Here is a 14,095-nt window from a genome sequence, read left to right as displayed (position 1 = left end):
GTTGAATCATTGAGTACTTTGCCTAAAGAAACAGTAAAGTTCTTTTCTACATGACTCGCTGTAGTTCGTTTGGTTTATTCTACCTGGCTGTGGTCATAAGGGTGCGCTGGACATCGGGCATTTAGCTTCGGCATTTACACGCTACGCAACACTACGTGTGTGGAGTATTGGATACAGCTCAGAGGTTGTATCACATAACGTAGTATTGATAAAATTATCAAATACTACAGTGATGATCTTGGATCATTCAGATTCATTAGACTAGTACAGAAAGTCTCTCTCTTCCCCCCCCCCTTGCAAAATGAAGCATTTCCAATATCAAACGCTTATGTGGGTAAGTGAAATAACAGCTGAAAAGCTACCTTACACATAAAAAGTGAAAGATGAAGGATTAATAATCTGTGCAAAAAAAAACTTGAATGCCTTCACAGCTAAAGCTAAAATGGAACATGTTTCTTAGGAGGGATCTAGGCTTAATTTATTTCAATAAATCAAATGAGAAACATTAGCATAAATTACATTCCAGATGTAATAGCTTACCAATAAGTTATCACTTGAATTCAACAATAAGTATAAGGAAACTGCAGAAATATCACAGCAGGCAGAATCCAAGTGTTGTGGTTTATTTGATATTATTCTACACGAAGTGTGTATTATATATAAGTACAGAATATCCTTTCATAAAAATCACCAATTTAATGAATCAGCTGAGATTTAAATATTATGCACAGGTTAAGATGTTAACTGTTGCCATGATCTTTTCTTCACACTTTGTTAGAATGCCAGATAATGATCTTTTCCTGTCCTATTTCTGTCCAAGTTGGGAAAGCTAAATATAAAGAGATAAGGATAATGTTAAGATGACCCATTATCTGAAAATTTGTAGAAGAAAAGTGATTGCATCTCAGTATTATGTAACTACTGTAATTACTAGAGAGAAACAAATTAGAAAATATTTTCATACTCAAAACAATTTATTTTCTCAAGTAAGCTTTATAAAATACAGCAGGGGTGGGAATCTGTGGGCATCCAGATGTTGGTGTCTTCTCATTGGCCCTGGACAGGATGGCCAATAGTCAGGGATGATAGGAGCTATAGCACAGCTGGCAGGGCTACAGATTCTCCACTCCTAAAATAGAACAGTATTTTTTACTTAAGGTATGATTCTTTCCCATGGGTGCACAGAGCCTGTGCATGGAGAGAAGGATCTCCGTTTCCTTTTCTGTTTAGTGTAAGTGCAGACAGCACAACTGTCTGTTACACAGCATGAAAGACCTCTGTATGCATGTATTTCATATCCACATCAACCTTTTTTCCCATCATCCCTTCATTTGGCCAGATTACCTAGGACAGACCTTCCATTTCCAGGAATTCCTGGTTAAGTTCTACAGGGATCCCTCTGGATGTAGACGCTGTGTACCCACAGAAGGTTCACAGAAAAAACAACAATAAACAAACCCCAAACAAAACATTTGAGCATAGTGTAAGAAGAGTACATCATGTTCTTATGTCTTTGCAGAAGAAATACATTTAGGGTACATGGTATGTACTCGAAGACATTATTTTGTTCTAATACTACTATTCACTAATAGGCAAAAAAACCTTGGGGTTTAAGAATGTACCTATAGCCAACAGATATTTCTATCAAACTTTAAAAAGCAGGGAAGTTGGGCCGCTATAGTGAATGCACCAGGGGAGCAAGAGATCCCACCTCCTCTCTCAGATATTGAACTGCCCTACAAATTTGTAAAAATGCAGACACAATTTGGGTTGGTCTTTCACAGTCCAATCCACTTCCTGTGTAGCTTGGAAGAATTTAGTAACGTGCCTCTGAGCATAAGGTGAGTGGTGGCAACACCTGCAATCAGGAGTACACCTCCAAAGATGTTGAATTACATGTTTTGTATGTTTGTTGGTGTTCTTACTTTGCTTCTTTCCCGTGTTATTACTGTTTCTACAGAGAATCTAACCTAGAAAATTATATTTCTCTCATTATTCATCCTAGAAATCTGTGTCAAATTTATTTTTATTAATTTCGAAGCCTTTTTTTTGGTCAATGTCATATGACAGTGAAGACAGCCATTTTCTGTTTCAAACTGGAGGTTATGTTCTATTTCTATTTTGGGTGCATTAAGGGTTGAATCTGAAACTGCAGTTTGATGTAAAATCAGACGGATTACAGTATGTTGCTATTTAAGCAATAAATCTAGCTGTTGTAAAAAACACACTTGGCCTGCCCAAGATGTATGTTTTCAGCCTGCTATGCTTAAACTACTCCATTTAAGGAAAGGTGGGCATGGTCAAAAACATACAGCACACCTAATTTTGCTAGAATATATTTCACCTCCCAGTGTTTTATCTTGTGCAAACTGAGACACTCCTCATGTCCATTGGAGACTACTCTGCAGAATAGTCAGTGCCATTATTCCACAATTGGTTTTGGAGTTTTGAAAGTATAAATTTTGCAAAGTGTTGCTGTACTTCACATGTTCAGAGAAACGAAGCAAAAGAGAATGATTTCTTATAGGAAACTTCACTAAAATTGCAAAGTAAATCAAACATATTTAAAGTTACTATCTGAACTATATCAACTGTCTTAATATTGTTGCCTCCTCCCTGCTACAACAAGATCAGCACAGCACATATCTTGTTTCTGTTATTTGGGCTGACTGCAGATGTTGCAATAGTAGGATTGTACACTAATTCAGAATACTTTAAAATAATTTCATTGTCATTTAAATTCTTACCTGTTTTAAAAACTGTGCAGCATTAAAGAGCTCACTACAGCCATACAGGACATGTTTACCTTGTTTGCCCTATGTGAAACATACAGACTTGATAAAAAACACTGTTCAATTTTATAATAAAAAGATGTACTACAGCAATTCAACAACTTCAGAAAACATAGGTTATTTAAGAATTGCAGTATAGAAGGAAAAGAGTCCAGTTTTTTTTCCATTAGCATTTTTTTATTTAGGCAATTTATAGCCTGCTTTTCAGTCAAATTGATTCTCAAAGCAGGATACAATTATTAAAATTAACAATATAAATAAGATAAAGCAGCAAACCAATTCAGTCTAAATATATGAATGTGCATTACAACACTTGCTTATGTTTCAAACACAGCAGGCAATAAAGCATTATGTGTGAGAGTAAGGTAGAGAGAATGTGAATGTATATCAGAAAGATAAATCTATTTGCCATAGGCAGGAGTCAAAAGCCTCATTAGGAAATGTAGAGCTGGTCATATCAATGTCAATATTGCAGGAATAATACACTGGATCCAGATGAGTACTCAATGGAACTCTGGTTGTGCTGCAGTAAGGGGCATGAAAACAAATTCCCTCCAATCCCTCCTTTCTACTGCAGCCCCTGAAAATCTGCTCCAGAAGGTTGGGGGACCCTCTGGAACAGCATGTGAGGTGATGCTGGGTGAATCAGCAAAAGTTTCTTCTCTCCCCTTTCTTCCAGTAGGGAGCCTCCACTAGATCCCTCTTCCCTCTATGAATGGAAGGAGCAAGCTTGGATCTTAAAACAGGAAATAATGGTACCTATACCTAAATGCTATAAATATAGTGTAATAGTAAGAGAGAAAGTTGTCCTAAGTAGTAAATTTTCAAATTGGAAAGTAGTAACTTGTAGAACACCTGTGGAATCAGGTCTTGAACTGTGGGAAGGACACAGGAATTTGGTGATAAAATTGTAAGATGTCACTAAAATGGCACTGAATTCAGAATAAAACTAGGACATTTATGTCAAGAAACATCAAGAAACACAGTAAAGTACTGTATCAAATATGATTTGACAAAGTATAAGATTATATGCATTAGGGAACATCCCTTACGCTGCTGGATTGATCAGCTGAAATTGTCACTTACAAAGCAGCCATTCGTTACCAGTGTTATGTGGCTGAAAAAAGAATGAATTTAATTCTTTAACTTTAAATAAGAACATTTGAAGCAAGTATCTCATATTGTTGTGCAAGATCTCTTCTCGAATGTCCCTGGGTGTAGGAGACGGAATAATGGCTCAAGTTACAGGAAGCCAGATTTCAACTGAATATCAGGAAAAACTTCCTAACTGTTGGAGCAGCATGACAATGGAACCAATGACCTAGGGAGGTGGTGGGCTCTCCAACACTGGAGGCATTCAACAGGCAGCTAGCCAACCACCTGTCAGTTATGCTTTCATTTTGATTCTGGCATTTAGCAGGGGGTTGGACTCGATGGCCTTATAGGCCCCTTCCAACTCTATGATTCTATGATACTGATGGAGCTACACTTGGAAAACTGTATCCAGTTTTGGTCACTGAAGCTGAAGAAAGATATGCACAGAATGGAACACGTGCCAAGAGGAGGACCTGAAATAATGGGAACAAGAGGCCTCATGGGGTGTATCCAGCTAAATCACTGTGCATGGGGAACAATTTTTGTGAGCACAATGGAACTTCTCCTCCCTCTCCTTTTCCTGCCCCCCCAATCTGCTCTGGAGGGTTGGGGAACCCCTCAGAGCAGATTTGGGGGGGAAGGGAAAGTGGGCAAGTTCTATTGCCCTTGCAGATATTGTTCTGTATATGCATATGCAATGGTTTAGTTGGATACAACCCCATATGTTTAAAGTGTTTGGCTTGTTTGGGGTGGGGGATATTAATCATGTTCCAGACTCTAAAGAAACGTAACTGAGTGGTTTTGGTGGAAGATTTAAAACACTGAAGAAATAAATCACTGACTTTGACCATCATATAAATACCCCAAGGCACTAAATCTGTGTGCATGCTACTGCCTTCCCATTTACTTCAATGGTGGAGGAAGCTCTGTGGACACATCTCATTGTACACGTCTAAACTCTTAAATGAAACAAAAAAGAAAGTCCACTTGTGCACCCCAGAGAGGCCACCCAACATGTATTGGAAGCAGTGTCTTAAGGAATGCAAGAAGAGATGTAATCATAAGCAGCTACTTATCAAAGAAAATCACAGTGTAGTAGCGTACCTTTATGTAATCAATAAGGTTTTGGTATTCAATGTAATTGCCTCCTCCAACTATGAACACAATTGCCTACAATGCAAAACAAACAAAACAATGTGCTGAAGCTGTTACTGCATGTTAAGCTTACTACAGATACAAGAAACAAATTAGGCATATTTTAAACCAACAAAATTCAAGATTTGTTATTTGGATAACTTTATTCCAGGGCATTAAACTGCAAAGTAAAAGAAGTACTCAGTTGGTGATGGTAGTAATAGCACTTTTCAATCTTTGAAGTGTATCTCAAAACATGGGCACAGCAACCCTATAACCTTGCCAAACCCCTTTGGGGAGGGGTAGGATGGGGCAGAAGTGTGGCTCCATTAGCTAAATGATCTGCCTGCCAAGGAGTTCCTGATATACTCATGGAAAAGCTCTGCCAATGTAGATATACTGCTGGAAGTAGAGCCCAATCTAGGGCTGGGCTGGGACCTGTTGAATCCCAAGCTCCCTTGCTCCCTCTGACAATCCTCTGCATTGGGCCCCTTAACCATGCCAGTCTGAAGCTTGTATAGTTAATTTCCGTCCCACTGGTTTCAGTGGGAAGGGTTAAAAAAAGCAACACCACCAGCAAGAAATAAGAAAAAAGCACCTCTGTCACCTTTGTTGAAGTCAGCCAGCAGGCCTTTCTAGGTGACATGTCTTCTATCCCCTAACCCCCACCCCCAGCTTAGAGAATCTTTCAACGTCGTTAATTTAGATTATAATTTATTTTATAAATACAGAATTCCTTGCTAAGAATGAGAATGGATAATGAAGAAATTACTTTCATACTCTAGGACAAGGGTGGGTAACCTGTGGCCTCTATTCAGCTCCCTTTGAGTTTTTTATTTATTTTATTATTTATTTATTAGATTTATATCCAGCTCTTACTCCTAGTAGGAGCCCAGGGTGGCAAGACCCCCCTCCCCAAAATTGTCATTCTAATTTATTTTAGTTTTTAAAAAAATGTATTGATGGTACTTAAGGGACTCCTGCTGTGATGCCATAATGTAACGTTTTTTTATGCCCCTCAAGACCTCTCAATTTTTTTAGCAGCTGTTCTTGCAGTTTTTTTGTAGTGCTCCACAATTTATTAATTTTTATTTAAATTACTGACCACTCCCACAAGTCCCTTACTGTGATTCTGTGATGCCAAAAGGTTTTTATGACACCCCTTAACATTCCCCCAAATTTGTCCTATTTAAAAAACAACATCTTTTTTTGGCAGTGCCAACTTTGGCATGTGTCCCCTGGAGGGTAAAACAAAAACAATTGCTTTTTCAGTTAATGATTCTGCGAAGAAAATGTTAACAATTTAAACATTCACTTATTTTTATTAAAGCAAGTCTACCAAGGATTTTATTTATCATTGTAATTTAATTACTTTATTTTTTATTTATTTAAGGTATTTATATATCTCCCATCATAATATTTATCTTAGGGCAGGATATATTTTGATGCACACTTTAAGGACTTTTTAGAATGGAAAAGCAGCATAGCATTAACAATATATATACAAACAAATAATATATCATGGGTTGAATCCAGCACTGTCCATCCATGGACAGAATGGACTTTCGTTGTGCTACAGGACCTCTCCTCCCTCCCTGCAGTCCCTCAGCGTCTGCAGGTGAGGGACCCTGTGGAGCAGGAGTTTTGTTTGAGGGGCTGCGAAGTGCTTCAAAGGGAAGGAGAAGTCCCATTCCACAAACAGAAGTCTACTCACACAAAATCGTGTTCTGCCCCATGTATTATGCCAAAGTACAGCAAATTATCCACACAACCATTTATTCAGCCACAGATAGGTATTTATTTATTTAATTTGTATCCTGCCCTTCCTCCCAGCAGGAGCCCAGGGCGGCAAACAAGGCACTAAAACACTTTAAAACATCATAAAAACAAATCTTAAAATACATTAAGACAAAACAGCGTTAAAAGCATTTTAAAAACTTTTTTAAAAAAGGGTTAAAAACATTATTAAAAAACATATTAAGCAATTCTGACACAGACACAGACTGGGATAGCTCTTAACTTAAAAGGCTTGTTGAAAAAGAAAAGTCTTCAAAAGGCGCCAAAAAGATAGCAGGGATGGCGCCCGCCTAATATTCAAAGGGAGGGAATTCCACAGGGTAGGTGCCGCCACACTAAAGGTCCATTTCCTATATTATGCAGAACGAACCTCCTGATAAGATGGTATCTGCAGGAGGCCCTCAGCTGCAGAGCACAGTGATTGACTGGGTATGCAAGGGATAAGATGGTCTTTCAGGTATCCTGGTCCTGAGCTGTATAGGGCTTTGTACACCAAGACTAGAACCTTGAACTTGGCCTGGTAGCAAATGGGCAGCCACTGCAATTTTTTCAGTAGTGGGGCGACATGTTGGCGATACCCTGCTCCAGTGAGCAGTCTTGCCGCCGCATTTTGCACCAGCTGCAGCTTCTGGACCAACCTCAAGGGCAGCCCCACATAGAGCGCATTACAGTAATCCAGCCTGGAAGATACCAGTGCGTGGACAACAGTGGTCAGGCTATCCCAGTCCAGAAACGCCTGCAGCTGTCTCACCAGCTGAAGCTGGTAAAAGGCACTCCTAGCCACTGAGGTCAACTGGGCCTCTAGTGACAAAGATGGATCCAGGAGCACCCACAGGCTATGGACCTGCTCTTTCAGAGGGAGTATGACCCCATCCAAAGCAGACAACTGACCAATTATCCGAACTCGGGAACCACCAACCCACAGTGCCTCCGTGTTGCTAGGATTCAGACTCAGTTTATTGGCCCTCATCCAGCCCACCACGAGTCCAGGCAGCGGTCCAGGGCTTGTACGGCTTCTCCTGATTCAGATGTTATGGAGAAATAGATCTGGGTATCATCAGCATACTGCTGACACCTCGCCCCAAAGCTCCTGATGACTGCTCCCAAGGCCTTCATATAGATGTTAAACAGCATGGGGGGCAACATGGTACCCTGTGGCACCCCACAGCACAGCTGCCAGGGGGCCGAAAGACAGTCACCCAATGCTATTGTCTGAGAATGACCCTGGAGATAGGATCGGAACCACTGTAAAACAGTGCCTCCAATACCCATCTCACCAAGTCAGCCCAGAAGGATACCATGGTCAATAGTATCAAAAGCCACTGAGAGATCAAGGAAGAATAAGAGGGTCACACTCTCCCTGTCCTTCTCCCGATAAAGGTCATCCATCAGGGTGACCAAGGCCGATTCAGTCTGATAACCAGGCCTGAACCCAGACTGGGATGGGTCAAGATAATCTGTTTCATCCAAGAGTACTTGCAGTTGCTGCGCCACAACCCTCTCAATCACCTTCCCTAAAAAGGGAGTATTTGCAACCGGTTGGTAGTTGTCACAAACCAATGGGTCCAGGGTGGGCTTTTTCAGCAGTGGTCGAATCACCGCCTCTTTCAAGGCAGCTGGAACCACTCCCTCCCGCAATGATGCGTTGACCACACCCTGGATTCACTTGGTCAGACCTCCTCTGCAAGCTTTAATAAGCCAAGAAAGGCAAGGGTCAAGAAGACACGTTGCTGGCCGCATCATCGCAAGCACCTTGTCCACGTCATCAGGCTGCATCAACTAAAACCATTCCCAAGAAATTGCAGCAGACGTTGCACTGGACACCTCTATATGTAGATGGGGCATCAAGACTGCTACAGAGGCAAGCAACTTTACCCTCAAAATGCCTCGCAAACAATTCACAGTGGGCCTCCGAAGGGTCTAAGACTCCATTTCCTGGAGTTGATTTAGGTTTAGATATTTTGTTTGTACAATATAGAGCACTGAACTATTTGTACTTGCCCTAATTTTACCTTAAGAGAACAGTTTCAGTGCCAGAAATAGTTGAATCATAAGTATTTATTTCTTAAGTATTTTTAGTCTGCTCTTCCATTTCAGCAATATATTCCATATAAATCAACATCAAAACTGGGGGATATCAACATTCATGCTGAGGCTGTCTTGTCTGGGGCGGCTCAGGACTTCATGGCCTCCATGACAACCATGGGGCTGTCTCAAATTGTTACTGGCCCGACGCATGTATCAGGACATACTCTTGATTTGATCTTCGCCACCGGTCATGGAGATGGTGATCTGAGGGTGGGGTATTTTTCATCTACTCCATTGTCATGGACAGATCACCGCTTGCTGAGCTTTAGACTCACGACAGCCCTTTCCCTCTGCAGAGGTGGGGGACCTATTAAGTTGGTCCGCTCCCGGAGGCTTATGGATCCTGTTGTTTTCCAGAACACTCTGGGAGTTTTTCCGGCTGATAGCACTGGCGCTCCTGTCGAGGCCATGGTCGATCTGTGGAATACGGAGATGACCCGGGCCATTGACATGATCGCTCCCGCGCGCCCCCTTCCGTGCAGAGCTTATACAGCACCGTGGTATACCCCGGAGCTGAGAGTGATGAAGCAAGAGAGAAGGAGGCTAGAGTGCAGGTGGAGGCGAACTCCTGACAGATGTAATCATTCTTTGGTAAGTGCTTCCACTAAGTTGTATGTAAAAGCGGTTAGGGCGGCAAAAAAGTCTTATTTTGCTGCCACCATCAGATCATCCCTCTGCCGCCCAGCGGAGCTTTTTAGGGTGGTACGAGGGCTTTTACATTCTGGCCCTCATGATACCAAGGAAACATCGGAAGCCCGCTGCAACGAATTTGCGGAGCACTTCCAGGACAAGATTGCATGCATCCGTCGGGACTTAGACTCTGATGTTATGACAGATGATTCCATTGAAGTGTCCAGAACACGGTCTTGTCCTTCATTGTTGGATGAATTTCAGTTGGTGCAGCTCGAGGAAGTGGACAAGGTGCTTGGAATGGTGCGGGCGACCACGTCTGCTCTGGACCCTTGCCCATCTTGGCTGGTGAAGGCCGGCAGGGCTGTGACCACCGGCTAGGCCAAAGAGGTGATAAACACCTCCTTGAGAGAGGGAGTAGTCCCTGGTAGTCTTAAGGAGGCAATAGTGAGACCTCTTTTAAAGAAACCCTCTTTGGACCCTAGATGTTTTGAACAACTATAGACCGGTGGCTAATGTCCCTTTTTTGGGCAAGGTCTTGGAGCGGGTGGTCGCCGGCCAGCTCCAGGCGCTTTTGGATGAAACCGATTATCTGGATCCGTTTCAATCTGGTTTTAGGTCCGGTTTTGGCACTGAAACAGCCTTGGTCGCCCTGTATGATGACCTTTGTCGGGAGAGGGACGGGGGGAGTGTGACCCTGTTGATTCTCCTTGATCTCTCAGCGGCGTTTGATACCATCGACCATGGTATCCTTCTGGGGAGGCTCGCGGAGCTGGGAGTTGGGGGCACTGCTTGGCAGTGGCTCTGCTCCTACTTGGCGGATTGTCGCCAGAAGGTAGTGCTTGGGGAACACTGCTCGACACCCTGGACTCTCCATTGTGGAGTCCCTCAGGGGTCAGTTCTGTCCTCCATGCTTTTTAACATCTACATGCAGCCTCTGGGTGCGGTCATCAGGAGTTTTGGAGTGCGTTGTCATCAGTACGCTGATGACACGCAGCTCTACTTCTCCTTTTCACCTTCTTCAGGTGAGGCTGTTGATGTGCTGAACCGTTGCCTGACCGCGATAATGGACTGGATGAGAGCTAATAAACTGAAACTCAATCCAGACAAGACCGAGGCACTGTTGGTGAGCCCTTTACCTGCCCAGATGGTGGATGTTCATCCTGTTCTAGATGGGGTTACACTCCCCTTGAAGGAACAGGTTCGTAGTTTGGGGGTCCTTTTTGACCCTTCCTTGTCGCTTGAGGCTCAGGTGGCCTCGGTGGCACGGAATGCGTTTTACCATCTTCGTCTAGTAGCCCAATTACGCCCCTATCTGGACAGTGACGATCTCGCCTCAGTTGTTCACGCTCTGGTAACTTCTAGATTGGACTACTGTGATGCGCTCTACGTAGGGCTGGCCTTGAAGACTGTTCGGAAACTCCAGCTAGTGCAAAATGCGGCAGCCAGGCTGTTGACGAGGACCCATCGGTCTGCGCATATAACACCTGTCCTGGCCCGCCTGCACTGGCTACCCATCTGTTTCCAAGCTAGATTCAAGGTGCTGGTTTTGACCTATAAAGCCTTATACGGTGTGGGACCGCAATACCTTGTGGAACGCCTCTCCCGCTATGAACCTACCCGTCCACTTCGTTCAGTATCTAAGGCCCTCCTCCGGGTACCAACTCATCAGGAAGCCCGGAGGATTGTTGTTAGATCTAGGGCCTTTTCTGTGGTGGCCCCCGAACTCTGGAGCAGCTTACCTGAGGAGATACGCCTGGCGCCTACGGTACTTTCTTTTAGGCGCCAGGTTAAGACCTGGCTATACTCCCAGGCATTTTAATGTTTAATGTTTTCATGTTTAACGTTGTTAGTTAACTTGCTGTTATGTGTTATTGATGTTATTATACTATTGTATTTTAATCCTGTTTGTACACCGCCCAGAGAGCTATTAGCTATGGGCGGTCTAAAAATGAAACGAAATAAATAAATAAATAAATAAATAAAACAGTACATTTAGACTAAAAAATTATAAATGCCACATACAATTTAAAAACATTAGCAATTAATCAAATTTTATATCAGATAGCAGCATTAGTACAATGTTTTAAAATATTAACTGTCAAAAAAGCCTGCTGAAAGAAAAACAATTTTAACTCCTGCTGGAAGAAGAGCAGAGAGGACCCCAGGCACAGCTACCCTGGAGAGGGCATTCCATAACCTTGGCACCACAACCCAGATGGCCTTGTTCTTCATGCCCACACTTCTGACAGTAAAGGGACACAGATAATATACAGTTCAATTAAGTTTATTCTGTTGGACCATTCTATAGGAACTGTATGCCAATATATTTAAGCTTAATCATTTCCCCATTCTTATACAAAATGTGGTCACAGAAGTTAAAATTGTTTTATGTTCCTCATTAGCGACTGTGATATGACATCCCCCACCCCAAGATAGGGATTTTGTAGGAAATATGCATACCACTAGGAGTCAGAAATCTAGTCTTCTGCTTGTGGATTATCCCTACATAAACTTCTTGAATTTCACATTCCAATGCAATATTTTTCATGTTTTCCTTTGTGTGTATTTCTCCACAGAAGAAAACCAGTTACTGTTCAGACAAGATCCCCAGTCCCAAGATTGTATCTGGGAAAGATTGGGAGCAGACTCTGAACCTGCTCACTCCTCTATTTTGCCAACACTGAGAAGTGAATGACAAGACCAGCACATCTTGTTCTTACTGAACATGGATTTCATTGACTTTGCAATACTAAAACCAGATACTGATATCTTCCTGGTGCAGTATTCCTGGGCTGCACATGGGCCTTATGCTGGGGCTGGGCTGAAATTAGGAGAAACAAAAAAAGTTGCACACTGAGTGTGTACCTGTTTTCAACAAAATGGTGAAATGTTTTTAGAGGTTATGCTTTATGGTGTTCATTGAAAGGGATGTTTTACATTTTAAACTGCTCATAGACTGAGCCTAAACATACTTCCTCAGAACCAAACTTCTCTAGAATCAGAGTACGTCTTCAGTAAATATGTTTAAGACCACGGAATTAAGAATGTTTAAACGAATTAGGTCATTCTTATTCAACTATCTGAAGATGCAAAGCACTTACATTCTCTGTTAGATATCATATAACAAAACCACAATCAAACTAATTATTTCAAATAATGGGATCCAATTTTCTGTTAGGAGTGACTGAATATTATATTTAAATCAAATGTTAACACTAATAATTTGGAAAAGTATACGTTCTTACCTCCTGAAATGGATTTTTGTTTCTTGGAATTGAGCTGAAATAAATAAATAAAACTCTACTGAAAGCTCAGTCACTTTAAGATGTCAAGCATACAATGTGCATAAACAGCTTGAACTACAAAATGGGACCATTGGTCTTGTCCAAGTGGGATGCGATTCCTCCTAGCGCTCAAAGGCAGGAAATGCTGTCACTCCAAAAGAAGTTGTTGAGTATTCCTCCCTTGGAGTCTCACTTTGCTTCTGGCCAAGCAAGAATCAGCCTACTGTGTAATGTGTAGAAGAAAAAAAACAGAAGGAAATGCAGAAAAACTACGCACAGACCCACACACTAGAACATGAAACCTGCTGGGAACATCACTGCACATGGCTCACTCCTTTTATAGCAGCCAATCAAAGGTGTGACCTTGGAGGCATCCTAATACCCAATCAGAAGCACTCTTCAGATGACAAATGGCCCCTTTTAATTGGCCCCAATCTCATTGGGTATTAGAATGCCTCCAAGTGAAAGTTTTAAAGCTGACCATTAATAATGTGGGTGGATGGATGGATGACTGCTTAATGTGCTGGAAGTACTTGCTGGAGTACTCGCCTTCCAAACACTGTCTCCACAGAGGTATACAAGTCAACCTTGTAATGTCTTGTAAAAGTACTTGAACTTGCCCACCTAGCTGATTCCTGCAGAGAATTGGTGAAAAAAGCAATTGAGGCAGTTGCAGCTGTAGTGGAATAAGCCAATATGTCTGAAGATGGAGGTTAATGTAAAGAAAGAAACAGGGTAATACATGCTCTGATCTACCTAGCAAGGCTGTTGCTAGAGACCCCCCCCATGTTGTCAGATAGAAGAAGGCAACAGGGGGTCAGATTGAAGAAAGGACTTAATGCTACTGATGTACACTTTTAAGGCCCTGTGTATGTCCAAGGACTGCCAACTGTGCTCCAAGGGGTGAGAAACGGAATGCAGCAGTTATTGAACCATTGCCTTAATATCCAAGACAAGTAACGTAATGCTCAAGATTCTACAACAAAGGCTCTTACCATATATGGAGCAAGAAATGACAGATGTCCAAGCTGGATTTAGAAAGGGAAGAGGTACTAGAGATCATATTGCAAGCATACGTTGGGTAATTGAACAGACAGGAATTTCAGAAGAAAATAATCCCGTGCTTTATAGATTACAGCAAAGCCTTTGATTGTGTAGATCATTAAAAACTATGGAATGCTTTAAAAGAAATGGGGGTGCCACAGCATCTGACTGTCCCGATGCGCAACCTATACACTGGACAAGAGGCTACTGCTCAAGACAGAATATGGA

The 14,095-nt window shown here is 42.1% G+C and overlaps 1 protein-coding gene across 4 annotated transcripts in view; it reads right to left on the bottom strand.

The window, feature by feature from the left end:
• Positions 1-607: 607 nt before the first annotated feature.
• The window catches only part of SCFD1 (sec1 family domain containing 1), a 94,842-nt gene continuing 81,354 nt past the window's right edge, over positions 608-14,095 (bottom strand). For all 4 annotated transcript variants that reach the window (XM_061611563.1, XM_061611564.1, XM_061611566.1 and 1 more), the window contains 4 exons: positions 12,785-12,818; positions 4,992-5,057; positions 2,748-2,816; positions 608-829 (listed from right to left, as the gene is read on the bottom strand). In XM_061611563.1, coding sequence (XP_061467547.1) covers positions 806-829; positions 2,748-2,816; positions 4,992-5,057; positions 12,785-12,818 — 193 coding nt within the window. In that variant the 3' untranslated portion in view covers positions 608-805. The remainder of the gene's footprint in view (positions 830-2,747; positions 2,817-4,991; positions 5,058-12,784; positions 12,819-14,095) is intronic.

The sequence above is a fragment of the Rhineura floridana genome, chromosome 2 (genome assembly GCF_030035675.1).
Source record: "Rhineura floridana isolate rRhiFlo1 chromosome 2, rRhiFlo1.hap2, whole genome shotgun sequence".
NCBI lineage: Eukaryota > Metazoa > Chordata > Lepidosauria > Squamata > Rhineuridae > Rhineura > Rhineura floridana.
The sequence above is the reverse complement of the archived record's forward strand: the minus strand, read 5'-3'. Positions and strand labels throughout refer to the sequence as shown.